The following is a 14,095-nucleotide window of genomic DNA, read 5'->3' on the forward strand; positions in this document are numbered from 1 at the left end:
CGGATTTAAATAATAAATACCTTTACCTAAATACAATAAAACTGACCAATTTACAGAAATGGGAGTTTGACAATAATTGGAATGACAAAAAATATGTATACAAGTAAAATAAATTACGGGAATGACAGTTTCAGGGAAATGTGCTTAATCATAAAAATAATGTTAAAATAATGCAAAATAGCATTTATTTTTATACAAGTACTTTTCTTGTAATTTGGAGTGAAATGTGACCCAGACATGTTTTTGAGAGATTGACCCTTACAAAACAGTTATATGTAAATATAAAATATGAAAATAATTACCAATAATTTGAAGGCCGAAAACCGATATATTGGCCATTAAATCTAAATCTAATTTTTTATATCATTTTTGAGAGCCTGATTACAAAAACAAAAGTCTTACCATTTAAAATCCATGTTCCAAACACAATTATAGTGTTCTCATTATAATTTCATGTAGCCTATATGACAGTGTTGCACTTTATTGTATTTTCCTTTTTGAAGGAATCATCATATTTATATGTTTATATGATATCACCAATCATATTTCAAGCAATTTAAAACCATCATGGCGAACAGTGCCCATCTGAAGTGTCTCGGCTAAAGGAAATAATCCATCGTTTATCGGCTTTAAAGGCGGCATGAAATCAAATTTTACAATTTGTATTTTTATATTAATATTGTAGTGTTTACTATAACTGATTTATCTGTGCACTTCATTATTTTTAAAAAAATAATTTACCCTTATAATCTTTAATCAAATATGTTAACTTTCCCTCCCCCATCGAAACGACCTCTCTTCTCTCCCGGTCATGTGCTATGGCGTGAGGGCGGGGTTATCGTCCCGTCTCGTTTCTGCACCTCCTCTCAGAAACATGTCACTGATCGTGGTTAGGTGTATTTTTCTCGGTATACACAATACCTTCTTTAAGAAGGACTTGAGGCAAAAAGAGAGAAATATATGAGAAATAAAAGCTTTTTTTTAATGTAAAAATTACTCAATATAGTCGGACGAACAGCTTATCGTGACGACTCGCACTGAGGAATGCAGCGTGTGAATGTCCTTACGGCGCGCCCCCCTTATAAGGGAGAGCTGAGAAAAAAGCTTTACAGAAATAAAGCTTAAAATAAGTAAAATCTGTAGCATAAACCAGCGAAAAGTGAGGAAATATGCTCAGTAACATTATGTAGAAAAGATTTAGAGAGAAAATACATTTATTTAAGAGATAGATCGAGTTTTTCTCCACAACTGAGTGCAAACTTCAAATCTGCCTCCATTTTGTTAGCAACGCCCAACTTCCAACGATCCAATCAATTCTCGAAGGACGAAATCAAGCCTCGCCCTACATTTTTTCTAATTTCAGAAGCCGTTTCACTCGGATATACGTCACAATAAGGAGAAAAAGACGATCTCAACTTCCGTTTCATGCCGACTTTAAGATATTATTCAAATTTTCTTATCAGTGCCGTTTCATACCGATATGGTGGCCGATATATTGTGCATCCCTAAAAATAATGTCACATTATCTTTTCTAAAATGGTCCTAAAAAGTAAATGTAGAATTGTGTGATTTCATTTAATCAGAGTTTGATTTGAGTAATTTCCAGGTCTGGATTAGTATTGAAAAGCCCAAACACTGTATGGAAAAGAAATTGTGTTGCCCCTGCTCAGTTTTCTCAAATATAAAAAGAAGAATTTCTAAAAATATTTGTTTTCATGGTAAAAGTTTCGAGATCATATAGTGATTGTTGAACACAACTGAATGAATTCAAGCCGCACATTTTCATTATGCAAAACTGTTTGTCTTTACCATAAGCGCGTCTCTTTTGAGCTTCACTAATAGAATGTTTACTCCATTGCCTCTCAAACCAGCAACAGATAAAAGAGCAAACAATCATTTAATTCACACTGTACTCTGTTTGGTGATCGTGCAACATTACATCAAACCACAGTTACAGTATCAAACCAGTGTCAGAGGTGAAAATATGCAGGTTATAGAGCAAGAAGAAAACAAATGTATTTACAGATGATTGTACTATATACCAAATATATTGCTGAAAAGAATGCTGTATGAACCATTTGATTTAAATATGGTCTAAGAGGTTTGGAAAAGTAATGTAAAATGTGTATGAACCCTGAATTGATTATGAGGTAATGTAACTGTTGTTCACAGAGCTGAAGGAGGCTCAGAAGAAGAAAAAGCAGATGAAGGAACGATTTAAACAGGAGGACAGCATTGCTAACGCAATGGTGGTTTGGAACAACGAAATCCTTCCCAACTGGGACAACATGTGAGACAGCCAACCTTCTCTATAACCACCTGCAATTCTGACTATGATAAACACATTCCCTCAGTTTCTAGAACTAGAGCTGCAGCATTTCCCGACAGAAAATTCCAAGAAATGCTAATACCTAAACGTATTAATAAAATAGTGAAGTCTAATATAAAATGCACTATTTAATCACGCTGTATTGAATGCTCTCTGATTCTTCAGGCGTGGCCTGCGGCGTGTGAGGGATCTGTGGTGGCAAGGTCTTCCTCCCAACGTGAGGGGTAAAGTCTGGAGTCTGGCCATTGGGAATGAGCTGAACATAACCTCAGGTTTTATTTTATTTCGACTCTGATTCTATTCATGTTTCACTGAAGATGTGGTTAAGCCCAGGATTAACTAGACCTTTTGGGCAAACAGTCTGTTTGAAGTATGTCATTATGCAGTATTCACATGAATGAAAGCAAAACTGCACAGTGCAGGTTCCCCTGAGGTGATTTTTAACCTTCTTTGTAGCAAAAGAATTCCAAAAGACATTTGGATGAGTTTCTTTCTGACACTCCCAAAAGAGAATGATTTCTGCATTTAGGAATTTCCGAAGTGAAAGTTTTAGTTAAACCTAACATATAGACCAGACATTTCTTCTGCTTCTTTTAAAGGTTTTATGATTAACTGTAAGCTCCTTTCTTTTCCTCTCAGAATTGTACGAGATCTTTCTCTCGCGGGCCAAGGAGCGCTGGAAGAGCTTCAGAGAGACAGGCAATGAGATGGAGTCAGATGGTACGTCTTTCGTCCCTCAGGCTGTTCACTGGAGCATTTTAGACACGCCAAACTCTAGTACAATAAAACTGACAAAATGTGAATGGGTTCAGTTAAACATTTGAACCAATTCACAAACCGGTTTCAGTTATTCATTAGAGAATTAGCCTAAACTTGAATGTTTTTTAGCAATCCGCTTATTCTCATTCAGTAATCACAAACAAAATCTGAATTGGTTCAATCAATCTGTTGAACCCATTTACAATTTGGTCTGAATGATTTATTAGTGAATCAGTCTGAATTTGAATGGGTTTTAACTAGAGCTGCACGATTCTGGATAAATTGAGGATCACGATTTGTTTTGTTTCCAATAGAGATCACGATTCTGAACAGACAACTAAATAAAATAACATGTAAATTATTAGAGGTTCTGACACAATATTATTGCTGCATTCGATTAAAACAATTTTAATTAGAATACATTTTTAAAAAATTTTAAAGAATCATTCAATGACTCACTCATAAAGTCTTCTCTTGTTTCATTACTGGATGAATCAGTGTTTTTGAACACAATTCTTGAATGAATGAATCAATGACTCACTCATACAGGCTTCACTTGTTTCATTACTGAATGAATCAGTGTTTTTGAACACAATTCTTGAATGAATGAATCAATGACTCACTCATACAGGCTTCACTTGTTTCATTACTGAATGAATCAGTGTTTTTGAACACAATTCTTGAATGAATGAATGAATGATTCAATGACTCACTCATAAAGGCTTCACTTGCTTCCTTACTGGACGAATTAGTGTTTTTGAACACAATTCTTGAATGAATGATTCAATGATTCACACATAATTACTTCACTTGTTTAATTACAGAATGAATCAGTGTTTTTGAACACAATTCATGAATTAATTAATCAATGACTCACTCATAAAGGCTTCACTTGTTTCATTACTGGATGAATCAGTGTTTTGAAAACAATTCTTGAATGAATGGTTCAATGACTAACCAATAAAGGCGCCACTTGCTTCATTACTGGACCAATTAGTGTTTTTGAACACAATTCTTGAATGAATGATTCAATGATTCACACATAATTACTTCACTTGTATAATTACAGAATGAATCAGCGTTTTTGAACATCTTGAATTAATTATTCATTGACAAATATATTTTTAACAGTCACTTGCCGCCACCTAGTAGCGCAACAATGTAATCGATGCCATCTTTATTTGAAGCGCCATGTTACTTTCAAAAAGTGATTTACTCTATTTTGATCGCTTCTGTAGACAACAGTGTTTATATTTGAACTTTAAACTTTTATCCCAGTAGCGGTTTCATACCAACACATGATAACCGCTCTCAGAATTGATTCAGTGAATCAGTTGAACCAATTTGCAATTTGGTCTGAAAGATTCATTAGTGAATCAGTCAGAATTTGAATGTTTTCTTAGCAATGTATTCAGTGAATCAGTCGAACTAATTCAAAATTCGATCTGAATAATTAATAAAAAAATTCAGTCAGAATTTTAACGTTTTTTTAGCAAGTGGTTAATTGAATCACAACTCTGTCTGAAGTGAATCAATCAATCCGAATATGAATCCACTATGCCTATTCAATTATCGTTAACTGGAAAGTTCTTGGAAAAGTCATTGAAATTCATTATGTGGTATGTGTGTATGCGAGTGTCTGACTTCAGTTCTTCCCGGTCTCCTTTCTCCTCGTTTTATTGAAGTGGCGGTTATTTCCTTCCTGTGCTGCGAGCACAGACTCGCTAATCACGTGTTAATTCATGTTTTTTTGTTTTGTTTTCCACTACGCCTTCCAGTTTGTGTGCTCTATAAAATGGTGTTTTATTACTTACGCTTCCTCCTTTGAAGTGTCATAATAAATCTGTTAATAAAGCTGGTTTTCCATGCAGTTTGAACACAAACACATCCTCCCGTTCACATGTGGCCCTGTTCACAACACCCAGGCTGTTTTGGCCGCTATTAGCCTCCAGCAGTAATCTTGAGCAGATCCTCTGAGACTAACAAACACCAGATGAGGCTGTTTATCCACTGCCAAGAAATACTGTAGGATATCACAGGCTGTAGACATACACTACCAGTCAAACGTTTGAAAATATTTAAACAAATGTATATGGAAGTCTCTTATGCTGGTCCCCAATGCAGTAAAAACAAAATCATTCTAATATGCTGATTTGCTGCTCAATTATTAATGTTTCTTATTTTTATCAATGTTGAAAGCAGTTTTTTGGAAAGCGCTTTTGCTCTATTTAATGCAACCTTGCTGAATAAAAGATAATAATTGATATTAATAATTCACCATTGATAATAAGACATGTCATCATATTTGAACATTGATATATTGGTCTTGATACTTGGCATTTTTTAATTATTGGGCGATACATTTTTCAGTTCAGCCAATGTGTCAGAAGAGGACTTTTATTCTGACTGTTGGTTACAGGGTTTACTTCCTATGTATTCATATTTTTCTTTATTTGTGAAAAACACTATACTAGTATTATAGTAGAATATAATAGTATAACACATTTTCATTTCAGCAATTGTTATGCATGTGTTTTTACTATCTTTAACTTAAATAGTGTTTTATCATATAGTATAAAATAAATCTCGGTTGTCTATTGATAATCAGAAATGTTTCTCGAGCATCAAATCATCATATCAGAATGATTTCTGAAGGATCATGTGACACTGAAGACTGGAGTAATGATGCTGAAAATTCACCTTTGTGTCACAGGAATAAATTACATTTGAAAATATATTAAAATAGAAAACAGTTGCTTTAAATTGTAATAATATTTCACAATATTACTGTTTTTTTTATTGTATTTTTGATAAATACAGCTTTGGTGAGCAGAAGAGACTTCTTTCATAAACACAAAAAAATTGTAATTATGCCAAACATCTGACCGGTAGTGTAAGTTCAATAGTAATAGAGCAAAATGTCTCACCGTATTGAAATTCTTGAGATATAACATGATATTTTCACATAATATTTAAATATATTTACAAAAATGTAAAATTACAGTTTATTAGACGTGTATTGGAGTTGGCCATCACCATGTGGTTGTGTTTGTTACAGTGGACAGTGCCGACCGTGAGTCCAGTCTGGATCTGATCAAACTGGACATCTCACGCACATTTCCACCGCTCTTCATCTTCCAGAAGGTACTGTTTCTCTTCCTGTCACTGTTGTTATGGTATCAGTTTAACAGTAACAGTTACATTACAATCAGCACAACAGGATAATTTAAGGAATTAATGTGACCAATGTTGGGCTCTCTTCTGTTAGGGTGGGCCGTACCATGATCTCCTGCACAGCGTGTTGGGCGCTTACACTTGCTACAGACCTGACGTGGGATATGTGAGTGATCACCGGCACAACATCTACAAAGATATTTCTACTGTTTCTCATCACATATTAAAAACACCAGCTCTGTTTAAACCATAGACTGTAAAAAATATGGACTTAGTGTCCGTGACGTCACCCTTAGGATTCTGAAGAGCAGTTTTGAAGCGTAGTAGGGTCGAGCTGGCCGTTGCCATCTTGGCAGTGTGTCATTCCCGGATAACTGAAAATGGGCAAAGAGGCAGGACGTGGGTGGAGCTGAGGTGACGCGATGACTAACAGACAGCAGATAAATGGCTATCCATCTGTCACTCAAAGTGGCCACGCCCTTAATTATGCAGAACTTTAATGCCTTATATGATGTAAACGAATGAGTTATCAAAAAAATTGACACCCCTCACAGTCATCATGAAGGGCAAAATGAGCCGTATAGACAAAAAACACAATTTGTACCAGGCTGTAAACATGTGTTTTTTCTGTTGTAAAGTTGGCCATTTTAACATGGGGCTCAATGAGATTCTGCTCCCTTTTGGAGCCTGTCTCTAGTGGCCAGTCGATAAATTGCTGTTTAAGTCACTTCCGTATTGGCTTCAAGAGAAACTGCGGGAGGTTGCCGCTTGGTTTAAACACATTTTTCAAAAGTCTGGGATTGGTTGGATAAGTTCTGCTCACCCAGGCTGCATTTATTTGATCAAAAATACAGTAAAAATTGTATATATTGTGAAAAATTATTACAATTTAAAATAACTTAATTTCTATTTCAATATATTTTCAAATGTAATTTATTCCTGAGATGCAATGCTGAATTTTCAGTATCATTACTCCAGTCTTCAGTGTCACATGATCCTTCTGAAATCATTCTAATATGCTAATATGCTCATTCTACTATAATACTAGTATAGTATTTTTCACAAATAAAGAAAATATGTATAAATTAGAAGTAAACCCTGTAACAAACAATCAGAATAAAAGTCCTTTTCTGACCAAACTTAAAAATGTATCACCCAATAATTAAAAAATTATATATTATTAATATTCAATTCTTGAGGCGGCAGTGGCTCAGTGGTTCATGTAGGTTGTCTACAAACTGGAAGGTTGGTGGTTCGATCCCCGGTTCCACCTGACCAAGTGTCGAGGTGTCCATGAGCAAGACACCTAACCCCAGCTGCTCCCGACGAGCTGGATGGCGCCTTGCATGGCTGACACCGCCGTCGGTGTGTGAATGAGTGTATGAATGGGTGAATGTGAGGCAAATGTAAAGCGCTTTGGATGGCCGTAGGTCTGTTAAAAGCGCTATATAAATGCAGTCAATTTACCATTTAATATTATTACATATTTTTAATAGAACCTTGATGTATTTTTTTCAGGAATTTTTTGATGAATGGAAAGTTTAAATGAACAGCATTGATGAAATGGAAATCTTTCGATCAGTTTAATGCATCCTTGCTGAACAGAAGTATTAATTCTTTTTTAAACAATTTTTTTTCTTACTGTCCCCAAACTTTTGATCTGTAGTGTAGATGGGCAAATATATATGTATATCTAAATATGCGATGCAATAAAATTGTTGTATATTGAATTCTGAGTCGTTAGAGTTGAATCCAGCACTTCATTTAAAGAGCCCGTCCTCATGAAAGCCATTAGACGATGATAAAGGCGGCTGTGACATGACTTTATTTTTGGCTGCAGGTTCAGGGCATGTCCTTCATAGCTGCTGTGCTGATTCTCAACCTTGAGGAGGCCGACGCTTTCATCGCCTTCGCCAATCTCCTCAACAAACCCTGTCAGATGGCTTTCTTCAGAGTGGACCACGAGCTGGTACTGTCCCTTCACTGCAACGTTTAATAGATCAGATTATTCTTCGTTCAAAACAAGTCAAGGCTTTTTAGCTGAGTTTTTTGCATTACAGACTTTAAACTGAACATAATTATTTTGCATCACAATCAACAGCTTGTCCATGTCCATGTCATAGAGTTGAGTTTTGGGGGGATTGGTCGATGGGGTTTTCACACATACCTGAAAGATGTTTTCTCTTTGTGTCTCTTTTTTTATTAGATGCTGAAGTACTTTGCAGCATTTGAGGTGTTCTTTGAAGAAAATCTCCCCAGACTTTTTAATCACTTCAAGAGTTACAACCTCACACCTGACCTGTATCTGATAGATTGGTGAGTCCTTGAAGAATCTTCTGATGAAGGAAAACACTTCCTGGATATCTTAAATATGATGAAACGAGTCTAAAAACTAAGCTTGATGTGTAAAAGTGTATGTCTGAATAGTTTTACAACTGTGACGCTCTGTTGAGTGGAATCGTAAACACCTCTGACTGGCTATTGTGCTCACACGCTCATCAAACATCTCTGTGATTGGCTAAAATGATCAGCGCTTAAAAAACACGTTTTAAATATACATCAATGACGCTTTTCACAGAGCGCATACACGGGATATGCACGGGAGCAGATGTCTCTCAGCGGACCGGTCCACTAATCGACGCCTGCTTGTGCTTTCTAACACTTTCAAACGCTCCCGTGCGTTGATCATTGTAGCCAATCACAGACATATCCAATGAATGCGTGAGCACAATGGCCAGTCAGAGGTGTTGACGATTCCAGCTCAACAGCGCTCAAATCGTCAAATTTTTTTAGTTTCAGTACCGACTTGGTACCGAAGTTGGTACTTTTGACAACACTATGTCGGAGTATGCGATGGGGTGTGTGATATTGAAAAATTTATTAATTTGATTTCTTGAGGCATTTTTGCCATTTAAAGGGTAACTTCAGTGATTTAGCATTAAGCTTTGTAATTAAACTAGGTCATTTATGCAGTAGAAATGTGAAATTATTTTTGAATTTGGTGCCTTCTAGACTGAGAAAAGACAGAAATTTTATTTTTTTCTCATGTGGATGAAAGACAACAACTCCCAGAATGCACTTGCTTCGCTGCCATACGAGGCCACTCCGTACACCGTTGTTTTGATCTTCATAGTAATACAATAATTTTGTTCTGTTAGAGAATAAACACTACAATTAAAAACTGAACGTGTCTTTTCAATAAAGTGTGAGTGAGCACTCACTTTGCTCTGCAGCGCCCCGTTATGAATGATTGTCCGTCTGTGTCTTAAATTCTGTGCGTGAGATCTCTCCCCTATGGGCGGGTTGATAACATACGGAACAGCTCCATCTAGCTCCTGTAGTCTTTAGCCTCTGGCCAAAAAATCCTCAGATGACGCAAAATGACGATATTTGCGTCATCGGAGGAATTTTTCCTGAAATAAAATGCATGATTCTCTAGTCTCAGGGGGATATGAGGGGGGAAAGTACCATGATTTGAATATACTACTGGGTTTCTACTGATACAAAGCCTAATGCTAAAGCACTGAAGTTACCCTTTAATAAGGGCAATTTTTTTAATCTTATTATAAGTAAGAATTTGACATAAAATATGATGCATGCATTTTATTTATACATTCAATTAGAATAATAAGACATAATTAGGAATGTGTGTGTGTGTGGGGGGGGGGTTGCTAATACAATGCAATATAAGATGTATGTACAATATATGTGTACAATAACAATTGCAGAAAAAATAACATTACGATGTCAAGAAATAAATAAATGTATAAATAAATAAATGTAGAAATAAATAAATGTAGAAATAAATAAATGTGAAAATAAAATATTAAATGTGAAAATAAATAAATATAGAAATAAATAAATAAATGTGAAAATAAATAAATGTAGAATTAAATAAATGTGAAAATAAATAAATACATGTGAAAATAAATATATAAATAAATAAATGTAGACAAATACAAATATAAATAAATGTCAAAATACATAAATAAATGTGCAAATAAATAAATGTAGACATAAATACAAATATACAAAAATACAAATAAACATAAATAAATGTGGAAATAAATAAATGTAGAAATAAATAAATAAATGTGAAAATAAATAAATGTAAAAATAAATAAATACACGTGAAAATAAATAAATGTATACATAAATACAAATATATGTAAATAAATGTTGAAATAAATAAAAATGGAAATAAATGTAGAAAAAAATACAATTATACATAAATAAGGAAATAAAAGTATAAACACTCATTTCTTTTAGTTTTTTTTTTATTAAGTCAGCTTTGGAATTCCATACATTAAAACAACAATTAGGATATTATTGTAGACAATACATATCTCACACCCCTAGTAAGTGTATGTTGTTTAGGAGTCTGATGCTGATCATATTCATGCTCATGAAGGCTAAACAAAACACCTGAATGCATTACTGTAATTTTCGTTTTCTTTATGTAAATATTTTGTTTCCAAATGTGCGTTTACAGGATCTTCACCCTCTACACCAAGTCCCTGCCGTTAGATGTGGCATGTCGGGTGTGGGATGTGTTCTGCAGAGACGGGGAGGAGTTCCTGTTCCGTACGGGACTCGGGATCCTGCGGCTCTATGAGGAAGTGCTCCTGCAGATGGATTTCATCCACATCGCTCAGTTCCTGACCAGACTGCCGGAGGACACGCCGCCCGAACGCCTCTTCAGCTGCATCGCCAACACGCAGATGATCAGCTGCAACAGGAAGTGGACACAGGTCAGTTCCTCTCCGAGCCGGCACAGAGATCAACCAGTGGAATTTGTAGCTGACAGGAAATGAAATGCAAATAGACTCTCTATGCTCTCTTCAAATATTGTTTTGCATAATCTTTATTATTAGATACCTAGTCAAATGATTCTGTGTGAAGTTGTGAGTTCTTTTAACATGTGAATTGTCTTTTTCTCTTCCTCAGGTGTTTAATGCCCTCATAAAGGATAAAGAAATGGAAAAAAGCAGCAGTCCTTCGGTGAAAAATTCTTGAGCTCTCATATTTCTATTGTTTTACGCTAATGAATGGATTGGCAGAGAGGATTGTATGAAAAAGGGGTTCAAAGAAGTCAAATGTAATGTGAAGAAAAAGCTAAACTTGATTCCTTTGTAACCACACCAGTATTACTGAAGTTAAAGTGTGTATGAATTCAAAATATAAGCCTTTTATGAGAAAATATTCCACCAGCTTAGTCATGTACTGTACCAGATACCAGCATCAGGCTTTTTTAATATTCCTCCTTAGTGAGGGGAATCCTAATCAAGTGGCGCGTTTGAACAAATGTGCCGACATGCATACCATTAACTCTTTTTGAAAGCTGAAGTTTGTTTTGAAGGAGATACATTCTGAGCCTGTTTAATGCACTTGAGATTTTAACAATAGAGGTTCTGAGATTTTAAAAAATTTGATGTTTTTTTTTAACGGTTTTGTTCTGTAGAACAAGACCATACTGAAGTGCAATAGAAATTGTAAAAATAAGTCAGATGCAGTAAAAGGGTTGGTTCACCCAAAAATTTAAATTAGCCCATGATTTACTCACCCTCAAATAATCCTAGGTGTATATGACATTCTTCTTTCAGACGAATACAATCAAAGTTATATTACAAAAGTCCTGGCTAATCCAAGCTTTATAATAGCAGTGACTATTGCTCTGTTTTTAAGTCCATAAAAATGCATCTGTCCGTTAGGGGTTTAACGGTACACGTATTCTTACCGAACCGTTTCGGTGCAGGGCTTTTGGGTCGGAATGCAATCTTTAACAGTTAACAGTCGGCTTGTTGTAAGCGCGGATCACACTTCAATCCGAGTTCCCACACGAACATATTAAGTATTCAGTCCATTTTATCACGACATTCAAACGATAAATAAATGGCGTTTTGACGTTTGTGACGGACTGTATAGACGCGTCAGTTCCAGCGGTGACGCGCGCGTGAAAACGATCGTCTCTTCCTAAAGAATAAACATAAATTAATATCTCTTAAGGTATGTTGAGGATACATTACAACTTACTGAAATGTATAATATGTCGTGTAATCGCTCAATTGGTGTTTCAACCGCGGAAAGACAGCTTGAGAACAATGTCACGTAGCATCACATTTAACTGTTAACTTACCTCAGAAGTCCTTCAGTGTCCACAGCTGTTAATTCACTAGAGAAATTAACTCTTTCACTAAATATATGCACTATATTAGCCTATATATTCATTATATACTAGGCTACTTAGCCTGTTAGTGATATCTGGAAGATTTAATGTATGTTTAAATAAATCTGTCATGAAAATGGCAGCCACTGTAGTATAAATGATATATTTCAACAACGAATTAGAGAAAAAAATATATATAATTAGATTTCGAATTTAATGCAAAAACTGCCTTATGTGAAGCTTATGAGTGTTGATTATTATATTTAAAAATAAATAGCAACTGAATTTAGGTTACGTCAGTTTTGTGTACCGTTACACCCCTACTGTCCATCAAATAAACTGCTCCACACGGCTCCGGGGGGTTAATAAAGGCCTTCTGAAGCGAATCGATGCGTTTGTGTAAGAAAAATATCCATATTAAAACTTTATAAAGTAATGTTCCGGCCGATCGCCTTCCGTGGAAAAGTGTTGAAAGTGGCTCTCGCTGTTAGCGTAAGCATTTTGAACTGCGGAGGCACTTTCAACACGAAAGTGTTTTTTACATTAATTGAATACGGAAGGCGATCGGCCGAAACTTTACTTTTATAAAGTTTAAATATAAACAATTACTGCTATTATAAAGCTTGGATTAGCCAGGACTTTTTTAATATAACTCAGATTGTATTCGTCTGAAAGAAGAATGTTATATACACCTAGGATGACTTGAGGGTGAGTACATTTCAATTTTTGGGTGTACTCTCCCTTTAATAATGCAGGAATACTGCATATAGTGTGTGACGTGTTAAGAAGCATTTTGCTGAAGAATTATTGCATTTTCGAAGTCGACACACCATTGTTCTTCTTATAAAACACTAATATGTTAGCCTGGTCCTACCAGACTCTCGTACATTTCATTTGTACAGAGAGTCTGGCCACTCTCCATTGACAAGCGTTAACTTCCTTGAAGGCGGGTACTCTGTTGAAGTTTAAAACTATTGGATCTGCCCAGAGCCACTCTGGATCTGCCATAACCAATCGCTAATGTTTGGCTGTGACGTCATCTCAAATTAGCGCACGACATCAACGTCATCGCTCTCAGACACTCCCTCTGTTCACTGATGTGACCGGTTAAAATTTGACCGGAGAAAACCAAAGAATATACCGCAATCCCAGACGGAGCACTGAAGGAAAATGAAAATTGAGCGGAAGTATGTAGGAGAGCGGAGCCAGGCTACTAATATGTAGCTTAATTTTTAAACTAAATCTTATTATTGTCAGTGTGAATAATGCATTCAGACATCTGTGTACTTAATGTACATTTTCTTAAATGAACTGACATTATTTGCCAGTTAAAGAATGAGAATGTGTGGTATAAAAATACAATCTGTGTCATTTTTGTGTTTGATTTCAGTTCAATTACTTGACTAAATGCATTGTTTATTGTGGATTTTAACCCTAATATCTGTAAATATTGGGTCTCTAAACATTTTTTCCATTTGGTGATGTATCTTGATGAAAAATGTAAATTGTATCATTAATTCTTGGTTTGTTTTCTACACACTCCTGGTTTTATTGTACAGTTTTCATACTCAAGTGAAGATAAATTGTAAATATGTGAAATATTTGTCACCACAATATTCAAATGTGTAAATAAATCAAAAAATACAGTTGTAGTTGTTGTGTTTTTT

The 14,095-nt window shown here is 35.3% G+C and overlaps 1 protein-coding gene across 4 annotated transcripts in view; it reads left to right on the forward strand.

Moving 5' to 3' along the window:
- Positions 1-14,079, forward strand: part of tbc1d12b (TBC1 domain family, member 12b) — a 36,526-nt gene extending 22,447 nt beyond the window's left edge. For all 4 annotated transcript variants that reach the window (XM_079845647.1, XM_079845644.1, XM_079845645.1 and 1 more), the window contains 9 exons: positions 2,173-2,290; positions 2,495-2,601; positions 2,969-3,049; positions 6,147-6,232; positions 6,357-6,428; positions 8,103-8,231; positions 8,469-8,578; positions 10,755-11,013; positions 11,210-14,079. In XM_079845647.1, coding sequence (XP_079701773.1) covers positions 2,173-2,290; positions 2,495-2,601; positions 2,969-3,049; positions 6,147-6,232; positions 6,357-6,428; positions 8,103-8,231; positions 8,469-8,578; positions 10,755-11,013; positions 11,210-11,278 — 1,031 coding nt within the window. In that variant the 3' untranslated portion in view covers positions 11,279-14,079. The remainder of the gene's footprint in view (positions 1-2,172; positions 2,291-2,494; positions 2,602-2,968; positions 3,050-6,146; positions 6,233-6,356; positions 6,429-8,102; positions 8,232-8,468; positions 8,579-10,754; positions 11,014-11,209) is intronic.
- Positions 14,080-14,095: the final 16 nt, after the last annotated feature.

This window comes from Gobio gobio (assembly GCF_949357685.1).
Source record: "Gobio gobio genome assembly, chromosome: 20".
NCBI lineage: Eukaryota > Metazoa > Chordata > Actinopteri > Cypriniformes > Gobionidae > Gobio > Gobio gobio.